The following is a 21566-nucleotide window of genomic DNA, read 5'->3' as shown; positions in this document are numbered from 1 at the left end:
GGTGTTCTATTTGCCTACAAACTTCAGTCCTGAAAAATAGATATTTCAATGTTTATATTATTTAGAAAAGCACCTACCTCCCTTTCCCTCCAACTCTCAAATCCTACCTGGAAGGCTGTATTTCACTTTATCGTGACCTTCTCCCTATGCAAAACCCCAAATATCATCCGAACTATTAGCTTCTGATAGCTTAGCTACAATGATCACAGATAGTTTATCCTTTCATCAATAGTATTAATATACATTGTAGACACAGATAATCAATCATGCAGTAGGTGAAATTATTTTTGACATTTTCTTACAGGATTCTATCTCCTTGTTGCCAAGGAGAACCCTGCCTTCCATCCATAAAAAATGATCCTATTCATTTTGGGACATCAAATACTATTTATATAAGGGTCAAATTTATAATCTGGGAAAAACACTGAAGTATTGTTTCCTCAATAAATCCCTAATATGCATCTTGTAGCATCCTCCTGCAATGAACTCCCTTGTACATCATAAAGGTCCTGGTTCAAGCTCCTCCTATTGAACCTTCCCTCAATCTCTAAAACAGACATTCTCATAACTTAACAACTGGAAGAGTTAAGTGTGACATTTTGATGACAACACCTTCATCAGATGATCAGTGTTAAAAGTATTATCACTAATGTATGCAGAGTACAAGATGGGATGGAATTGACACAACTTTTTTGCTTGTATCATGATCTTTTGTACACCACAGTATATATCATTTACACATACCATATTACAGTGTACAAAATGTATATGATTTACAGGATGTTCCTTACTAGTAAAAGGACCAACATCTACCCTTCTTTCAAGTCATCTTCAGCACTATTGCTATATCTATGTGCACCCTACATATCCTTGATGTGATACTTTCAGTACTAATCACTCAGGGTAATTACATCCACTTTAATAAATCAACTGATGTTCAGTAGTTAAAATACATTGCTTCTTTTAAACTTTCAGTATCACCAACCTCTAGTCGTCTAATATCTCATCAAAATCAAAGGTGACAAAGCATTTTAAAAGGTCATCAAAAAAAACCCTTAAAGATCTAAACCATGACATATGCAACAGTACAACATAGATATACAGATAAAATCAGTAAAGTTGCTTATTTCCTGCTCCATCCAGACAATGGAATGATACCATAGAATTAACAGGACTCCTCTTTAATTGGGCTTATTTGATCATTTTATCCATAAAATATAAATGGCTTATTTAGATGTCTGTCATTAGACCAAATACAATGTTTATTAAATGACCAAAAGCTTATGATACACATCCACAGATATCTAAAACTAATATTTTTACACAAAACAATGCATTTTTAAGACAAGTAATGTCACAATGATATGATAATATTAATTATATTACTTTACCGATCTACATGTAAAATTAATCAAAATATTTATGTAAGACATCAGCTGATACATGATCAATGATTATCTGGTAACATCATACTTAAAATAACTAAACAGTCACTTTAAATAACTAAACAGTCTATTTTCGTACTTAGCTAAAAAAAAGTGTTATCTAGGAAACTATTACTTCATTTCCCAATTTATTCACAAAAGCTGCTTTGAAATCAAGAAAGGAAAAACAATGATAGTGACTTAAAAAAATCCAAAGTTTTGTAAGTGCACGATGGCATATAAACATGTTCACATCCCAACTATATTTGTAGTTTAAAGTTTGCTTAACATTACAACTGATTCTAAACACTTTGCAGCTAGTTAATGTAGTGCTTTTTCTTTTGTTTCTCCACAAAACACAGGCATTGCCATTTTTTGTTTTCAAGAGTTCCAATATTGAAAAGATATGTCTTGATCCTTGATTGGTGGATTGTGCCTTCTTGACTTACTTGACCTGTATTTTTACATAACACTTTTTGTTTGTCAGTATATAGTCAAGGTCATTTTGAGTCAAGGTCTCCTTGTCATATTTGGTAGCTACCTCACTAAACAACATCATAGGCAATCCAGTTCAAATTAACTTGTGCAAGGACGAAATCTCAATAGCACAGACTGGTCCATTTTTCATCTTCTTGAGAAACACAAACCACCATGGGTAGGGAAAGTAGAGCCACATATATCAGATGTTCATCTAAGCTTGCACAGGCCAACACCACTGTACTGAATCAGTGGTAGGTAGTATAACTAATGTAACCCACCACCCACATGTCATTCTTACCTGGAACAACTATAGCCATGTTGGTGGTTGGATGACTATAGTGAACACTATACCGACTGAACTATTCCAGTCCTTCCTACCTAACGATCCTACATATACAACAGTAACTACCTCACAAAACCTGAGCTTTGATATATATAAAAAAAATATCTAAGTATCTTCAGATGTTTACAAGATGTAATAGAAAATCTCTTCCACTGAACATATAATCACTTCGTTCATATAAGTTTCTTTAAGATCTATGCATGTGAAAGCTGTTTTTAACCACTGTAATCTTCTTTTGACCGTGAACATAATAAATCCTTTTTTTTTTTAATGAAATCAGGATATTTTATGTAGATATTAAACCATTTCATATTTTACAGTCTGCCAACCTCTCGGCATTAAACCAAGTTTCTCTAAAAACCTACCTATCATTTGAAAACTTCAAGTGTCAAACAAATAACATTGCAGATATACGGAACTGTACCATGATGCATCATATTACTGGAACCTTATACAAGGTTCATATGGGAATATTATTCTATTAAAATCATGCTATTCTTCTTGGAGCCAAGGCCACGGCCACGGTGGTTGAGTGGTTGAGATATCTGACCGTCTTTATCATAGCCCTCCACCTTTAGGTTGCAAGACCTACGTGGGGGCAATCACCAGAAACTGGCCTAAGTTTGGTGGTTTTTCTACAGGAACTCTCGCTTTCCTCCATGACCCAAACCTGGCACATCCTTATATGACCCTGGCTGTTATCATCTATTCTAACGAATTCAAAGTCCTTTAATGCTGGCAAATATTTACGCCTTTTGTCAAATATTGTATATGTATTGTATTGAACTCATTTGAGACCTTTTGGAAACAAAGCAACACACCGAAGTTGGTTCAAATCTGTTGAAAAATGTTTTAATTATTCACTGGAAACCTCAAAACAGACACACAGATAAATGGTAAACAGTACATACAGAAAGCCCTTTAACACCCAATACAGAAATATGGATCTCAAGGTGTGGTTGGTCAGTCATGCAGAATCTATACCTGTACAGTTGAAATTGATATAACAACCATTGGCTTGTATTGTATATCATTTAGATTTCACGAATGCTGATCCAGAAATTACTTAAAACTCACAAATGATGAGTTTTTAGAGACTAGGACTCTGATATAAGTAATGAAATCAACATGAATGCCATCCAGATTTATTCTTGTACAAATAGTCGCAAAAGATTGAATTCACAGTTGAGTCTCCTTGCATATTAATGCAAAAATAGATCTCACACGAAATGTAAGTGATTTACAGTACTTTGGCTAATGTTTTCATAATTAATTAATTAATTAGGTACATGGCCTAGATACCAAATGAGAATCATAAGGATTACCATTGAGTAGTTAATATAGAGGAGATGCCACATTTTAAGGACGATGTTTAAATGTTTACTGTTTCTGTGTGAATTGTAGTGCTCATAAATATTTCCAACTACATGGATGCTCCAATGCAGTGATTTAGTGTCGGTAAAAGATAAATACAAGTACTTGTGCACAGTCTGGACTTCCGTCCCTTTCACAAGGTCTTCACTAATAACACAAGTGTTTGTTTAATGAAACAACAATATTTTTATATATGAACCTTGATAATGCTACATAACTTTTGAATAAATTGCTTAAAGTGTGTATTGTCATTCTCGTCTTTCATTAACTTTGAAATTGACAGGCTTCAGTAAATCAACAAACTAAATGGCCTAACAGTGTTTTTTGCTTAAAAGTCAAATATTGAAACTCGCTTTACTCCAATACTCAGACACCTGACCAGGTACAAAAAGGGGGCCAATGGACCTGTATCCCTCAACTATTCTTGAGAGGATTTTGTTTAAAGAATTTATGCAGACAACTTAATTCAAGAGAAGCTGTTTAAAGATTTTGGTCTTTGTTGCAGTACTTTGACCTGTCGATATCCCAAGATGCAAAAGGCTTTTGTAAACTTCCGCTATGGCTTCGAAGTAACCATGAAAGTCAAGAATATATTATTACGATTCATATTAAAAGGTATGCTTAATTAAGTCCATGAGAATGTTATTTTTATTTCCATCTTCAAATCATCCTGTCTATGAATGCAAATGATGGCTCCAGAGGACTGTTTCGGTTACAAACATGTGACGAGCAGGTACTCACAAAAAAGGCAGTAACGTCTCATACTGATGTACTTGTAGACTATCTGTGATTTTTTTTTCTAACCTGCTGATTTTTTTCATCCACACATAAGCCGCATCAGTATATAAGCTGCACATCCGATTCACAAGAAAAAAAGTGCACATTATAATCGAGGAAAATATGGTACATGGTTTCTTTGTCTGGTGATTGAATGTAATGAAGAACAAAATTAAACCTGCAGTTTCTTAGCAGTTTATTTACATGTAAGTTATTCGAAAGAAAGTAAAGAAGTCAATCACATCTTTTGATATTCAAAACAGGTCATTGCCATCTACTGAATGGTAGTTTTCTGCCTTGCTAGGGTGTTTAATTTTTAAACTTTAAACACTTTGTCGTGATTTTGGGCAATGTTGTCTCTGAAAGTTTCAACTAAAATTTAATGTAATTTGAACATTTAACAATATTTCATTTATAAGTTTAATTACTAATTTTAATCTATCTCCAATATTCACTTTTCATACTATAAAATAGCTGCAATTCTCCTTTTTCTTCTGGAAAATGTAAAAAAGTTTTGAACATTAATTGTTATTGGGTAATATGCATAGACCATGGTTTACTGAAAAAAAGGGTGTTTTTTGAGTCTGACCAGACTGACTCATACAAGAGGATTGAGATATCAGTGGACCAGAACAGCCCATATTTGATCATTTTTATGCCAAACCAAAAAGACAGTAACAAATTGCAAATTGTTGCTAAAATATTGTGAGTAAGGTTGTAGCACAAGGTACACATATCTGTCATATCCTAGTGAGCAACAGCGGAGTTAGCTATAACCTTAGCTATGACCTTAAGAAATTTCTTTGTGGCCATACCTGATTTTATCCAATTACTAGTACACTTTTTTGGAAATATACAGACTCTGCTAAGTATGGATTTCAATAGTAGAGGTCAAATACAGTGGAAACTTGTTATCTCAAAATTCAAGGAGCTGGGGAAAATATTTCGACTTATCTGAATTTTGACTCAGACGAAGTGTATAAATAAGGCTGACGATATCAGTTTCCTGACAGTGACTACGGTTGAATGAAGTAGGGCTAAGATAGCATGCAAACAGCGTAGTTTAATCTGCTATTGGAAATTGAAGTAAATAAACAAATTTATCCTTTCTCCTTTTACTGTTTATTCATCCAAACAACAAAACATGTAATAACAACTCCAATAAAATACATTTGTAATCATGTTGTTCCATCCCACACACATGTACAATACCCTTTACTGACCAAGCACATGTATACATCACTTATTTAACAAAATGAGAATGAAATGAAATTAAAATTTGCTTTTGATACGCTTCAAGAAACGATGTATCAATATGACTTTATTATGAATAAATAAACATGTAAAAAACATCGCCCTAAAATGTTTTTACCCGTTACAGAAAACATTGTACAACCATGAACAGATATAGATTCTTTCAATGAAAAAGACATTCAGCACTTCATTGTCTAAACACTGAATCTGACAAAGTGCTCGACCACAGTTCTTTAGTAAATATGCAGAAAATTAGTTACTCTTGGAATTGTGAGGATCAGATTTTATCAAAAAGGTTCATACTGGTTTGACAGTTTTGTTTTTATTGTTCCTAAAGATGCAAGTAAACCAAGCTTAATGTTTTCATGTTTTTTATGTGTACTTGTTTTTTACATACAGATAAGTCATGGCTATAGGATGGTGACACTAATTAGGAAGCCAACTGGATAATTCAACTGGCAATCAATTGCCTTAGACCAAGTGTTGTGTGTACAATGGACTTACACGCCATAATTAGCCATGTGTTATGCACAGGTGACTTTCTACTCTGTGTATGTATTGACAAATTTTGTCAGAAGATGTGCCGATGCTTTGACAAAAATTAATTTTGAGACATCAAATGACTTTTCCCTTGCTTTACAGTTGAAGGGACTAAAAAATTACATTAACTCAACCCAAATTTCAACTCAATGAAATTCGAGTCATGCAAACTAAAATTACAAAGATACAGAAGGAAAAAAATAGAGACTTGAAACTAATTTCCATTCAAACAACAGAATTTTGACTCAAGCGATTCCTAGACAACAAGTTTCAAGTCACCCAAGATTGATGATATAACCCTGGTAAATACTAGCCGCATTATACTGCAGGTCTAAAGGAACTCCTCTTTTCTTCCATCTATTGAGCTGATAACTAGTAAGTCAGGGGTCTAAAGATCAAATTATAGCAGAGGCATTAAAATAAATAATGACCTCTGTTACATGCTACACTGACGCCCATGTACTAAGCATTGTCCCAAAGACATCCATCCCTGTTACCCCTGGAAACTGGAGGAAAAGTTATTTCCTGGAAAAAGAGTATGTAACACTGGTAAAAACTAGCTGCAATATACTAGCAGCTAAAGAGAACTTCTCTTCAGCTTGATCTGTTGAGAGTTGGACTAGTAAGCCAGGGGTCTTGAGTTGGAGTCCTAGCAGAGGCATTGAAGTAAATAATAACCTCTGTTACAATGATGCATTCTATTAACAGACTTTCATAAAAGATATGTAACATATAATTTCGTATTCAAATCCATAAGCATGTCACATTGCACTAGCATGTGATCCATAAGAAATTTCCTTTTATCTACAATGATTTTCTTGAGCTAAGTTTGATTTTGACAACCTATTTCAGGAGTTTATTAAGAAGCATTATACAGCAATAAATAGAATAGAAAGTATTTCATATGGTATGACAGGCCTCTAAAATCGACTTGTTGTCACTAACATTTCAGAGGCTGAACGGTCAGTTAAGAGGCAAGAAATCAAATACTAGTGTATAATGAAGTTTATTTTATTGGATGTATATCAGTAATGGTTAGAAATCTCAACCCCATGAAGCAAGTAGTAGCATAAAACAAAGCATGATCCAGAAAGCGCCATGCCATGCAATATCTACCAAGAGTCGGAAGAAAATCGATAACTTGATGAACGATTTGTCAGACGTTGCTGATGATAATGACATAACTTAGTTACCTGGATACGATTTTTAACCGTTCTCAAGAATCATTTGTATGCACTTACCAAAGCCTGAAAAGCCGGTTATCTTATCTATTCCATATCCACATCAATAGGACACAATATGATAATATATTTTGCACTGCAGCATTTTTCGATATGATAATAGACGAGCGGACATGTAAATTCTGGTGCTGCCATCTGCCGTTTGATTTCACGACGGAAGCTGCTCCGGGGAAAATAAATTTCGAAACATTTCTTAAATTATAATTTATTAATACTTTCTGTTGTGAATGACAAAAGAAGAAGATTTTTTAAACATATTAACATTTTCCTGTTAATTTGACGTGTATTCACAGTCGGGTTTCTCTGACTTTATCCTTGTCGAATCATAACGTGGCGTTTCGCAATGACCCACGTGACTGTACCTATCCTCTTCCGTCGAGTCGTTCAAAGAGGGCAGCAGCGACTTTGCTAGGTTGTCCAAGCAAGACTCGATCAAAATGGTAAGGGATCATCAAGTCATTATTTTGGGAAAAATCAGCAATAGGGACCTAAAACTAACGATACTATTTGTTTAAGACCTGTGGATATTACATTTACGTAAAATAAACACTTTATTCAACCATGGGTCGATCGTTGATGAATGACGTAAATACATGGTGCCGGTAGTCTCCGTTTGGTCTTCTCGTAAGAATTTTGTATAATTATGAGAATTCGGTTACCAAAACAATAAAAATGAAAACAAATACCTGTGGATATTTGTTCACCTATATATTCTGAAAGATAAATGTTTATAACATCAAATGACGTATCATTCGGTACACTCGTGATCGTGGCAGTTTTCCATATTGCACAACATGCGTGTCGTCTACATTTTGACATAACTTTGGAAGTACATTTTCAGACATTATATACAGCTCTAACTTACAACACTAAATTCATAACCGTTTTAATTCATTATTTGATAAAAAAGTATATTTCGGAGTTTCCTAAATGGAAAGTCGTACATATTTTAAAATACCCAGACTGTCCTTCACCCTCCGTCCATTCAAATAATAATTGTAGGAAAATAAATATTTAGAAAGTAAATACTTTTATGTAAAAAGAAAAATTCCTTTTATAAGTAGAAGAAAATCATTTTTGGTCAAAAATTTAAAACACAAACACCAGTGTGTTGATTTGTCTCCTTGTGCCAAACAAGGTAACTGGGTTATGATGGAAATTGCCTTGGCAGAGACCATCATTATACATATTAATGCCACCAAGAATTTTATGGTGGGGGAGAGGTGTCATGTTAACCATGTCCCTCCTTTTATGAATCAAAGATGTTCATATCATAGACATTTTAAACAGATTTTGTTCATACCCCTAGTATCACGACATCTTCCTAGTTCTTAGTCTTTAAGATGATGATAAGGCAAAAGATCTCACAACTTATGCTGTGATTCTTGCATGCATGGGAACATGTCATGTCTTGCAATCATTTTCTCTTTTCAGTATTAAGTATTTCGAATACAATAAGCTGAAAAGCCCTATCAGCTAAATTTGTTGAAATTTGGAGGATATATATGTCGTAACAAATACATTTGCAATAACCAATATATCGCTCATTAGTTTCAATATGAAACCAGAAACGTTGCTTTAAATCCCAAATGGGTTAAACTAACATTACAGGATGCAATTAATTTATTTTGCAGGTGAACTTTACAGTAGACCAGATCCGTGAGATCATGGACAAAAAATTTAACATTCGTAACATGTCTGTGATTGCTCATGTTGACCATGGCAAGTCTACGTTGACAGACTCGCTTGTAAGTAAAGCTGGTATCATTGCCGGTGCAAAGGCTGGAGAAGCACGATTTACAGACACAAGAAAGGATGAACAGGATCGTTGCATCACCATTAAGTCAACGTACGTTTTACAACATGAATAACTACACTGTCAATAGATCAAAATGATAAGTTTAAGTAGTTGTATTGTTTATATTGTCTTGATTGAAATCCCCAAATTTTCAGCTGTGTTACCGTCTTTATTTTAATATCTCCTGCTTCAGTCCTATTGAAGTATTAGATTACAACTGCCATTTTAAGAAATTGATACGGGTATGTATTTTGGTTAATGGGTTTGCTACTATTGCCAACAAATTTGTTTTCTAGTGCCATCTCCATGTACTACGAGTTGGCCCATGCAGATATGAAGTACATCAAACAGAAAACTTACCCAGAAGAGGACACCATGAGAAATGCTTTCCTGATCAACTTGATTGATTCACCGGGTCACGTTGACTTTTCATCTGAAGTAACAGCAGCTCTACGTGTAACTGACGGTGCACTTGTTGTAGTGGACTGTGTATCAGGTCAGCTGATTAATTTCTTGAATGTTTGCCTTTGAAACTTGCTATTTGTACATACTTTCTGGTATACTTTTAATACATAAATCAATGTTTCTTTAAAAGTCCTGCATTATGGTTTTTGGTTATTCAAATTGCAATATTACTGGGCTTGCTGTGGGGTGAAAATATGCTAATCTTTTAATCTCTTTCACCATGACATATCTTAATTTTCTTATAATCATTATGTAAAAAGAATGTCAAACGAATTGCAATCTATAAGAGTTACACTGTTCGCATTTGTTTGTAGGAGTATGTGTACAGACAGAAACAGTATTGAGACAGGCCATTGCTGAAAGAATCAGGCCAATTCTGTTCATGAACAAGATGGACCTTGCTCTTCTCACACTACAGATTGGTCAGGAAGACCTCTATCAAACCTTTCAAAGAATTATTGAAAGTGTCAACGTAATTGTCAATATGGTGTCTTCAGATGAAAGTCCACTTGGCGTTATTGATGTAAGATTTCTTCCATGTAGACATTTGAATTCTGTCATTGCTTGTTTTTATGTAAATTGTTTTTGGAATCAAGGAGGTACCCATTGGGAAATTTCACTGGTGTATGTATTAAGAAATTGTATGTTATTTGAAGGTAGAAAAAACATACCCTCAAAGAGTGAAGTTTGTTGCATGTTTAATGTTCTTGTAACGTCTGAATTTTATTAGTGAATTGCGGCAAATTTGGCCTTCAACTGACCATCAAATAAGATGAGGGATTGGGATACAGCATTGTACCATATAAACTAGACTTGACAGATCTGTGAATTTTTATTTTAGGTTGATCCCCAGCAAGGAACTGTTGGATTCGGGTCTGGACTTCATGGATGGGCCTTCACTCTGAAAGATTTTGCTGTCCGATATGAAACTAAGTTCAAGATGAACCAGGAAAAGTTGATGAAGAAACTTTGGGGCAACAACTTTTTTGATGAAGGCAACAAGAAGTGGATCAAGGAACCTGATGGAAAAGCTGTCAGAGGATTTGTCAAGTACATCTTGGATCCAATTTACCTGGCAAGTGTTTAACACTAGTGTTGATGCGTAACTAAAGACAGTTTATTGATATTCAGTTAGCCAGTTCTCAATTTGAGATGATAAAAGTTTATTTAACAATCAAGAAGGCCTAGAATTTTAATGTGATATACCTCCTACTTGTGTAGGGAGGGAACAATCACTTGATCCTTTGAACAAGGCTTGTGATGAGTAGAATTGTTACAATATTTCTGCTTTAGTCATTTAAAACAATCCTGAGTGCTAACCTATACAACTTTATTCATTATCTGTAAATTTTTGCTTTCCAGGTTTTCAATACCTGTATGAAGGGTGATCATGCCAAAGCCCTGACACTAGTTGAAAAAATGGGAGTCAAGCTTACTTCAGAAGAAAAAGACCTACGTGAAAAACAACTGCTCAAGGTATGTCGTGTGTATAAAATATCTGGAGGTGTTCTGCTTAAAACTAAGTACACTTGCATTTCATTTCATTCAGTGTATGGAAACTTGATCATTTGGGGGATTATTGTTTAGATGTAAATAGTTTGGTTTTATTTTTAAATGACACTTAGAAGAATTTAATTGTATAGTTGGCCAGGTTGCACATAGTGCAAATCCAAGTAAAGTATGGTGAATTTTGGGTGGGCGGGCAGGGAATAGGGGTACCAGTTTTGTAGAATCAACTCTGAAGAGTTTTTGATATAGAGGCTTGAAACTTTGTAAGAAGTTTCTATATGTGTTGAAGATGTGCACCTCCTACTATGGATTCATTCTGGACATTTCTCTGGATTTTCCAGGCTTTGGAACTTGGTCATTTTCCACAGTTTGGCAGGGGAAAGGGTACCAGTTTTGTTTTTTAGAATCAACTCCTAAGAGTTTTTGACGTAGCAGCTTGAAACTTTGTAGGATGTTTATATATATGTTGAAGATGTGCACCTATTAATTTAGGATTCATTCTGGATGGTTTTTCTTGATTTTCTGGGCTTTGGAACTCATTTTCAACAGTCTGGTGTGGAAAATCCAAAATGGCAGCCTTTGCCTCAATTGGTAGAGATGTTTTGAGAGAATGTTAATGCTGTGCTCATCTTGTAGCTTGTCATGAGAAAATGGATGCCTGCTGGTGATGCCCTTCTCCAAATGATTGTCATTCATCTGCCTTCCCCTGTAACTGCTCAGCGCTACAGGACTGATACTCTGTATGAAGGACCTACCGATGATGAAGTTGCAGTTGGTAAATAATATTTTTAAAATATGTTGCTTAATTCACGTCGTGGTTAAAGACATGGTTTCAACAGGCTGTGATCGCAGAGTAGTTAAGACGTCTGACTGGCTTTATCACTAGCCCTCCACCTCTAGGTCACGGATACAAGACCTACATAGGACAGTCAACACCAGACATTGGTTGTAGTGCTTTTTAATTGTGTTATGTACCAAAAGTAGGTCAGTTTGACATGCATTTTAAATTTTGATCTTAGACCTTCATCAAAGAAAAATGTTTTTCAGGTGTGATCTGTACTACTTTACAATAGAACTTCTTATGGGCATGTATTTATTTGCATTAAAGAAATAACATCTTTGGCTATTACAAGAATGGGATATCACTAATTTATACACATTTACAGCACCAAATAAAACCAAATGCTGAAACACTGGAATACTTGGTGTCACTGGATCAGATTAGGAGCTTGTTTATTAGCTATTGTATCACCTGAAATGTGTCATGCATGTTTTAAATGTAAAGCTAGGTGTAGTCTTTTGACAAAAAAGTAAACAAGATTATTATTGTTAATTTTGTAATGACTCATACCTGCTTTTCAAACTCCTGAGGAAAGTGTGCATGAACATTGACAAAAATCTTTTTCTGTAGCAATGAAAAACTGTGACCCCAAGGGACCTCTCATGATGTACGTGTCCAAGATGGTACCAACATCTGATAAGGGACGTTTCTATGCCTTTGGACGTGTTTTCGCTGGATGCATTGCCACTGGACAGAAGGCAAGAATCATGGGCCCCAATTATGTACAGGGAAAGAAGGATGATTTAAATGTCAAGACTGTGCAGAGGTAAAACAAGTTTTAAAAAAGTATTTTGTTATGCAAGATGTTTTCAAAGACCAGTGAGCTCTTCCCGGTATGCAACTAAATGAAAATTGTTTTGTTTTCTTTTGGCTTTCATTGCTTCATGTTATGAAGATTTGTTGCACATGACAATGATTTCAAACACACAAAGAGAAAAAAAGATTATTACTGTTTTTGGTGGCATTAGTATAGACACTATATCAATATTATTGCTATCAATTATAACATTCTTATTGAAAAATAATGGAAAATGAATAATTGTGTGTAAAAATTTTGATATGATCGCTGTAATGAAGTTTTTATCAAATAGTGTACTTTGTATTTCAGAACCATCTTGATGATGGGTCGTTACATTGAGCCAATTGAAGATGTACCTTGTGGAAACATCTGTGGTCTTGTTGGAGTTGACCAGTTTTTGGTAAAAACTGGAACCCTCACAACCTTTGAGGGTGCTCACAACATGAAACAGATGAAATTCAGTGTCAGTCCAGTTGTACGAGTAGCTGTTGAATGCTCGAATCCCTCTGAATTGCCAAAATTGGTAGAAGGGCTGAAACGTCTTGCAAAGTCTGATCCTATGGTACAGGTAAGTCTAAAATGGCAAACCAGAGTATATCGTTGAGAGTGCTGAAATATATCCAAAATTATAGTAACACAATAGGAGAAAATGGACATGCAATTGTATGATGATCACTGGAAACTTTGGCGATCATGTTTCGTCTTATCACTTGATCACGTAACACTATTACATGCAGTAACTTCTGTAAAGATTACATTATCTCTCATAGCATTGTGACAAGCTAAATTTTAATGAAGGGATTTATTATAACACTGCAATTCCAACAGCATGTTGTTGCCCGTTCAGCACCATGGACGGATCGATACAAAGTAATGTCAATTCAAGAATAAATTTGAGCAGAAATTTAAGGCTGCAACTATTATTTCATCTTCCTATGCAAGTCACATCTAGACACTATGCTATGCTTCATTTGAGTTCTATAATCTCATTTCTGTTGTGTAAATTACTAAAACCAATCTAAAAAGACTAAATCTTTAGATCATCATGGAAATGTTTTTCACCAAATATATGCAATTGTTTCAGTGTACAACAGAGGAATCTGGAGAACACATCATTGCTGGAGCTGGAGAACTCCATCTGGAGATCTGCTTAAAAGATCTGGAGGAGGACCATGCTGGTATTCCCATTAAAAAGAGTGACCCTGTTGTATCATACAGAGAAACCGTTGGAGATGAATCTAGTGTGACATGTCTTTCCAAGTCCCCAAACAAACATAACAGGTTGTATATGAAAGCCAGACCACTTCCAGAAGGCTGTGCTGAAGCCATTGACGGGGTAAGATTCAGTGTACAGTTGTTATGTCCTTATTGTTACATTCCTTATTTCCAACATTGTTTATTGTTTCTTGTTGGTTCTTCAAAAGGCAAAAAGGGGGAATGGGGACAATTATGGGTAACAACTAGCAAGTAAACGGTGTCTGCTTTTATCAGCTTTAAATAAAGGCTTAAGATTTAAAAAAAACAAAACAAAAAAAACTGTTTTGTGATGCAGAATTGGTCATATGCATTCCGTAGCCAGGTTAAATATATATAGATTTACATGTTTTATTTTAAAAGCCATTATGATGTAACGTGATTGTTAAACTATAAAATGGTTATATTTAGATGACGACTGGGAAACAAAAAGTAAGACATTATTGAGATTGCTTTTTGTATTAATACTTACATTCAGAACAAATTAGTTGTATACTGGTACAAGCTTTTTCACATATTTAATAGATTTAGTTCACCATGTGTCCTAAAATCTTTTAACCTGGTTCAGATTTTGTCAAGGATTATATGTTGGTGGTCAAACTTCACTATTGTTGGGACCTTTTCTTGACTTTTGAATGCTTTGCTGGTAACTTTCAGGGACTGGTCACACCAAGACAAGACTTCAAAGAAAGGGGAAAATATCTATCCGATAACTTTGGAATGGACCCAACTGAGGCCAGAAAAATCTGGTGCTTTGGACCAGAAGGCACTGGTCCAAATCTGTTGACAGATGTAACTAAGGGAGTGCAGTACCTTAATGAAATCAAGGACAGTGTTGTTGCTGGATTCCAATGGGCAACAAAAGAGGTGAGCACTAAGGCTTTGCTGATTTGTGTAGGCAAGGTTACAAAGTGTACTAATACCATATTAAAAAGTCCCTGCTGCACATTTTACAGGATTGCTTGCTGGGTTTATTGCCCTGTGTATAAGTATCATGTGTTTGTAGGGTGATGCTAGTTTTGTGTTCTAACTATTTAATTTAACAAAAGATTGAATTATCACCATATTCTACAAAATACAATGAAAGAGAACCCTGCTAACACAAGAAGTAAGAAAAAACTGTATTCGATTTTATGCACTTCCCAATAAATATGTATTGTTGCAACTTGCAATACGAGTTGTTGCGATAAAATGAAAAAATGTCGGCCAGCCCAAAGCTAGAAGGGCATATAGCATGGCCATTGTTAACGGTTCTAAAGTTGACTGTATGAATGATCAAACAAACCCTCTTAATGTGTAATTTTAGTACTTAATATTCAAACTTGTTATTGGTATTATTTGTGTATTTCTTTTGTAGGGTGTACTCTGTGAAGAAAACGTTCGTGGCGTGCGATACGATATCCATGATGTAACTCTCCATGCTGATGCCATCCATCGTGGTGGTGGACAAATCATTGGAACAGCCAGGCGTGTCCTATATGCCTGTTCCTTAACAGCTAAGCCTTCCATAATGGAGCCAATCTACCTTGTAGAAATTGAGGTAAATTTATATTGGTAACATTGATCCTTTTTTGCCCATGTACTTGAACCATGTGCGTGATATTTAAGTTTGCCCAAATTTTTTTGTTTTCATGCTTCAAGATATTTGAATATTGTTTTTGGCATTCGTTCCTGGATGGCAAGAAATTTATTTCCATACTTGTGTATTTGTATCGGTTCCAGTTGAAAAGCATTGTAGATTTTTACATCCACTACATACTATTGACATTTGCTTTTTAATTAAACAGGTACCAGAATGTGCTGTTGGTGGCGTATTTTCTACATTGAACAAGAGGCGTGGAGAGATCGAGATTCATACACCTGCACCAGTAGGACGTGCCACAGATACCGTCAAAGCTTACCTGCCTGTAAATGAGTCATTTGGTAAGAACAGTTTTCAAGTTATGTCTTAATTTTGTTCGGACAACATTAAGCAGATTTGGAATTAGCCAGATCACGTAGTTGACACCTCCGTATATCCCATCATTTAGAAAACACTAGCAACCCCAAAAATTAGGGATGTTTAGAAGCTACATATAAAATTTGGTGTTTAGCTCGGTTTCTGAAAGTACAATGCAATTTGAATAAAATTTCTATGAATCAAATTTTAATGATACAAATTTCTCTTATGAATTTATTATTTTGCCTTGTCCTGAATTATCTTCAATGTATTACTACTAACTTATCCCTTTACAAATCTTTAGTTTTAAGAATCATACATTTCAATGTATTGAAGTTTTTTCACCCAACTGTAGAGGTATATTTGTCCTGTGTCAGAATTTCACACATTTATCAAAGAGTGTTACCCAACAAAAAGGATTGTTACAATGCACTCCTATTTACTCTTAGTTACAAGGTTGATTAAGCAACACTATTCAGAAAAATTGGTTTGAAGATCAGATCCATTGATATGTTGAAATCAGTTGTGAACATTTGGAACTCTTTTTATTTGCAGGATTTACAGCGCATTTGCGTTCTCAAACAGGAGGACAGGCTTTCCCACAGTGCGTGTTTGATCATTGGAAAATTCTGCCTGGAGATGTACACGATCCGAACTCCAATCCTGGAAAAATTGTTGTGGCAACAAGGAAACGAAAGGGTCTCTCTGAGGGTATTCCGGGCTTGGACAAATACCTCGACAAATTGTAAAGTGACACTTCAAATTTTGACTTGAATAGTGCTTAAAATGTCAAACAGTTCACCTTTGGTTTCAACATATGGTCTTTCAATACCCCTTTCTCAGATTTAGTTGTGCTAATAGAATAAGGCATATGATTATGTTGGTACTTCTATGTCCAAAAACACCAGTGCTAAGGGAAAAAATCCTTACGATTTGGACATACATTGCTCACTATTTTGGTTAATTTATTACTGAAAATTAAATGAGGACAAGTAAGTATATCGGAAATTGTACACCATTTTGAGATCATTGGTTCTACTTACGACTCCTTGAGTTGCCCAAAGAAATAAATGTGAAGAAATGTGTTTGTTTTGTGTTCTTTATGTATTACCATAGACCTTGGCTGCTTTCAGGAGCTAGTTTGTTTTAAATGATGGGCTTTAACAGGCTTTGTTATGACTTCTGAGGAGGCAGAATATGATTGGATGGACCTAAACCACCAGTCCTACTGATGAATGAAGGAGCCAAATTCAGCTCTTTACTTTGTGGTCCTTCTGACCACGCTACAAAATATTGATGTATTTTGGACCAGAATGAAAGTCTATTGACAAAAAACATAGACAATATCCAACCAGTCGAGTGATCATGTATGAAGCATCAGCTTTTTAGCAATTTCTTTGTATAATGACAATATCCAACCAGTCGAGTGATCATGTATGAAGCATCAGCTTTTTAGCAATTTCTTTGTATAATGACAATATCCAACCAGTCGAGTGATCATGTATGAAGCATCAGCTTTTTAGCAATTTCTTTGTATAATGACAATATCCAACCAGTCGAGTGATCATGTTTGAAGTGTCAGCGTTTTAGCAATTTCTTGGTATAATGACAATATCCAACCAGTAGAGTGATCATGTATGAAGTGTCAGCTTTTTAGCAATTTCTTGGTATAGGCTGCACTTGGAAAATCAACCACGATATGGAATATGTTCAATTCTGCATTTTCCCCCTTTCACTTGTCTCTGGCACGGATAAACCAGATGAAGAACCACAAATTTGTTGAGTGTCCAAGACTAAACTTGTGTAGATTATTTGTGTTACCATTCCATCTTTTGATCTAAACATGGCTGGGTCTCTTGCTTTGAAAGTACATGTAAAATTCTGCGACTGTCTAGTTGACCAAGCGCATAAAGACCCATGAACAGATGACCAGGATTTGAAGGCACAAATTTAAACATTTTAAAGTTTAGAACATAAACACAAGTTTGTGTTCTAGGGAACTTAAAGTTAGTGCTCATTGTTGTCAAAACAAGAAAATCTCCACATGTTCACAAAATCATAATTCAGGCTTCAAATCATGAATTGGGGTTAATATGATCAAAAGAAATACCAGAATAAGTAATGAATCCCGCAAAACCACCAGTAATACAAGCATCCAACACCTAACTTTATGTCGCACAAGGAAACCCAATATTCCAATTAGGTCATTTTCACGACCATAGACTACGTCCTGCATCTCGTAATTACGATCGCCATCTTTCATGGAAATCGTAATTTTGGGAATATGACTTGAAATATATCGAATAGACCGTGACGTGTTAATGTCGTAAGCTTGGATTTGAGGATTGTCAACCCGGACACCTTTATATTTCAATACCAAACAAAATTGCACCTTTTCAATCAACGGGGGCATTTCAATGTTTTCATACAAGACAGAAACTGGTAAAAAATATGAAAAAATTTAATCAGCTTATAAGACATTTAACGACAGCAAAGTGTTTACATATAGAAGCACTATTGTGTACTAGGTCTAGGGTAGGGTAGAGAATTTTCTACAAGGAGATCAAATGACATCGGTACTCGAATACAGGATTGTCTAGAAACGAATAGTTTCCGAATGCGCAACAGAACGTCTTCTGGAATTGTGTACTCCCCCGATATTGAAAATGTTCCGAAGATTTGTATGCAGAATTGTACATTTCCCTGCAAGCCTCATTGTGCCATAATGTGCTTCAAAAACTCTGCCTTAAAGCGAATCCTGGCTTTGGTATTACAGCGTCATTCTACTTACATACCCTACATACTTGTATGGGAACTTGTGAAAATTGTGTGTAATGTTGACAATGGCAGGAACACCTGTCTACCATTACTATGTACTCTCCCAACATTTTCGATTTTGCAATTACATTGTGTCCTCCGTGTAAATTTTCAACTGTCCTTTCCTAGTTCATCCCAAAACCTTTGTTTATACAGTATTGGGTGAGAAGACTGACATCCAATTTCAGGATGCTGCTGCTCAGAAACCGACTCTGATGAAAGATGCCACGGTTCCTTGTGCACACTTTGCATTTCATTATGAACACCCTAATGTGAAGTCTGATTGCTATAACCAAGAATTATACACATGGAAATTCTTTATATTTGCGCATGTTGATGATAGGTGGTGATAAATTGGATTAACAATCAATGTAATGTTGTATTCTTACTTCGTTACACCTAGTCTAAAATGTTTTGGAAATGTTATATCCTTCCTGGGATATTGAGCTTCTTTACGGTTTAAGCTTAGCAAACTTTCTTGATGCATCATTCTTCCCATAATATACTACATCTCTGTACAGAATAAAATTTTATTACTTCAAGCGGTACACCATTAACTTATGCAACCTGTTTTAAAGAGATGTAAAGAGACTTGCAAAAGAACGAGATTTGATTTTTTCCCTGACAGAGCTCTGAAATCCCTCTAGATAACTATTGTACATTTTTCTTGCTAGCATTCCTGGAAGCCCCTTTTGGTATGGAGTTCCCACATTTGATTAATTGGTTATTGTTGAAACCGACAGAACTACATTCTTTTTAACTGTTTCTGAAATAAAACACTGTGGTCAAGGTGTCAGACTGTATTCATTAATAGCCATCCACTTCAAGGTAGCATGTGTGAGGCCTATGTAGAGCAGTCACCATACTACAACACATCCTTTCGCCACAGTAGATCGCAGACTAGGTCCTTTTCCTTCCATATAACATTTATTTCAATCTCTTCAAAAATGGTGTCCTTTTCTTGTCTTGCACCTGCCATAATTACTACCGATGAAGGGAAGGTGTGAACGTTTCAAGTACTGTAGATCGCAGACTAGGTCCTTTTCCTTCCATATAACATTTATTTCAATCTCTTCAAAAATGGTGTCCTTTTCTTGTCTTGCACCTGCCATAATTACTTTGTACTACATGTATTCCAGTTTAGATATTTGGGTAGCTTTGATATTACTTACCTATGGTCAAAGGAAAGGACTTGGCCCTGCTTTCCTCAGTAATGACATTGTTTCTGTTTATTTCACGTTTTATTGCTGCTTTCTCACGTCATAGTCAGGTGAGAATCACAATGCCTATATCCAAGACTTCGACTGGTCCAGCATGTCATCCATATCTGACAGTCTGGAATACTGTATCAATTTGATACATGTCTTTTTAAGGCGAGGATCCCTTACTGATCTGGTGTATTTCAGCTTTGGTCTGACAAAGGCTGTTTTATTGATGTTGATGGAGGATATTTTTAAGTTTCGCATAAAAAACACAGGGAACTACTGGTTATTCTAATATGCGCACCCATTTCAGATAAGTGGTGATCATAACACTTGGGTGTAGCTTTATGTATATGATTCAGCTCTGTGGTGGAGTGCCATCCGATCTCCATTCTCAAGGGTGTCTTTCGCGGAGAAATAACATCACTACTGGATGTTACTGGAAAAAATACATAATTGTATCGTCTGTAAAAGCCAAACGGATAAGAGATAGCGTCTACGGTATCGTAGAATAAAAATCAACTGGGAACCTGGACTCCTGATTTAACAGGTAAGTGTTGAACCATTCGTTATCTAGGGAAAATCTGTTTACTAGATACTTAATAGTTTCGTTAGTTTGATCTTTCATTCATTCATATCTTTATTTCCTCCATAATTGAAGAGTACAAAAACATAGTAAACAAGCAGTGATTTATAAAGTGGGTGTACAAAAAGAAATCAGGGTGAAAGTGTAATAGAAAAAAAAGAAAGAAAAATGCATCAAAGAATATAAGAGTTGTTTACATAATAATGAGCAATAGAGTGCACAAATGAAAAAAAGAAGATATATCAAAAGTATGGGAAAATAAAGACACTGCGTAAATTGCAAAGCATTATAATTGTGAACAGCCTAGCTGTATTAAAGCTTCATTGAAATGTTAATTTAATTGGGTGGTCGGGTGGCGCAGTGTTAACGCACTCGCCTTTCACCTAGCCGGGGTTCGATTCCCGGAACTGGACGTGAAAAGGTAAGGGTTACCTGCCCGACCACGTGGGTTTTCCCCGGGTACTCCGATTTCCTCACACAATAAGACCCCTCGCGCGCTTACATCCGGGCCAACAAGAGTGATTATTATAAGTTGACAAAACTTGTTTCGCAATTGTTGTAAAATAAATGAAGTTTTTATTTAAATGTTAATCCGGACACTTTTATAATAAATACAAAACAATCCAATCTAAATGATTGGAATTCTACAACATTAGAGAATAACAATTACAGTTCTATAGGAACGGCCCCTAGCAGGGTTGTAATAAAACGTTCACGTTCCAAATTGTCAATATATATATAAACAGATACCGGGTAATCATTATCAATTTTGGTGAAAAAGTACCCCTTAGATCTACAATAATGGGATGGCGGCAACCGACGTAGCAGTGTGCTAAAGCATCTTCACAGCAGCTAGCACATTTTAAACATAATAACTCAGAGTCTGGATTAATTGTCCATAACGTTGCCATTTTCTGACATAC

General features: G+C 35.4%; 1 protein-coding gene across 1 annotated transcript; it reads left to right on the top strand.

The window, feature by feature from the left end:
- The first annotated feature begins 7792 nt into the window (after positions 1-7792).
- LOC132544142 (elongation factor 2-like) lies at positions 7793-17121 on the top strand. The gene is made up of 14 exons (XM_060207713.1): positions 7793-7873; positions 9068-9282; positions 9528-9727; positions 10011-10219; positions 10538-10771; positions 11059-11172; positions 11842-11980; positions 12617-12812; positions 13155-13413; positions 13930-14181; positions 14757-14966; positions 15457-15639; positions 15887-16022; positions 16594-17121. The coding sequence occupies exons 1-14, from the start codon at positions 7871-7873 to the stop codon at positions 16785-16787; spliced, it is 2544 nt and encodes an 847-aa protein (XP_060063696.1). The 5' UTR covers positions 7793-7870; the 3' UTR covers positions 16788-17121.
- The last annotated feature ends 4445 nt before the right edge of the window (positions 17122-21566 follow it).

Source organism: Ylistrum balloti, unplaced genomic scaffold, assembly GCF_031769215.1.
Source record: "Ylistrum balloti isolate Yb309-2 unplaced genomic scaffold, AGI_CSIRO_Ybal_v1 Utg369782, whole genome shotgun sequence".
NCBI lineage: Eukaryota > Metazoa > Mollusca > Bivalvia > Pectinida > Pectinidae > Ylistrum > Ylistrum balloti.
The sequence above is the reverse complement of the archived record's forward strand: the minus strand, read 5'-3'. Positions and strand labels throughout refer to the sequence as shown.

Bases quoted from the DNA above. Each gene is read 5' to 3' on its own strand.
- LOC132544142 (XM_060207713.1), top strand. The intron at 11,173-11,841 runs GTATGTCGTGTG...CTCATCTTGTAG, and splicing joins GTGAAAAACAACTGCTCAAG to CTTGTCATGAGAAAATGGAT. The intron at 15,640-15,886 runs GTAAATTTATAT...TTAATTAAACAG, and splicing joins TCTACCTTGTAGAAATTGAG to GTACCAGAATGTGCTGTTGG.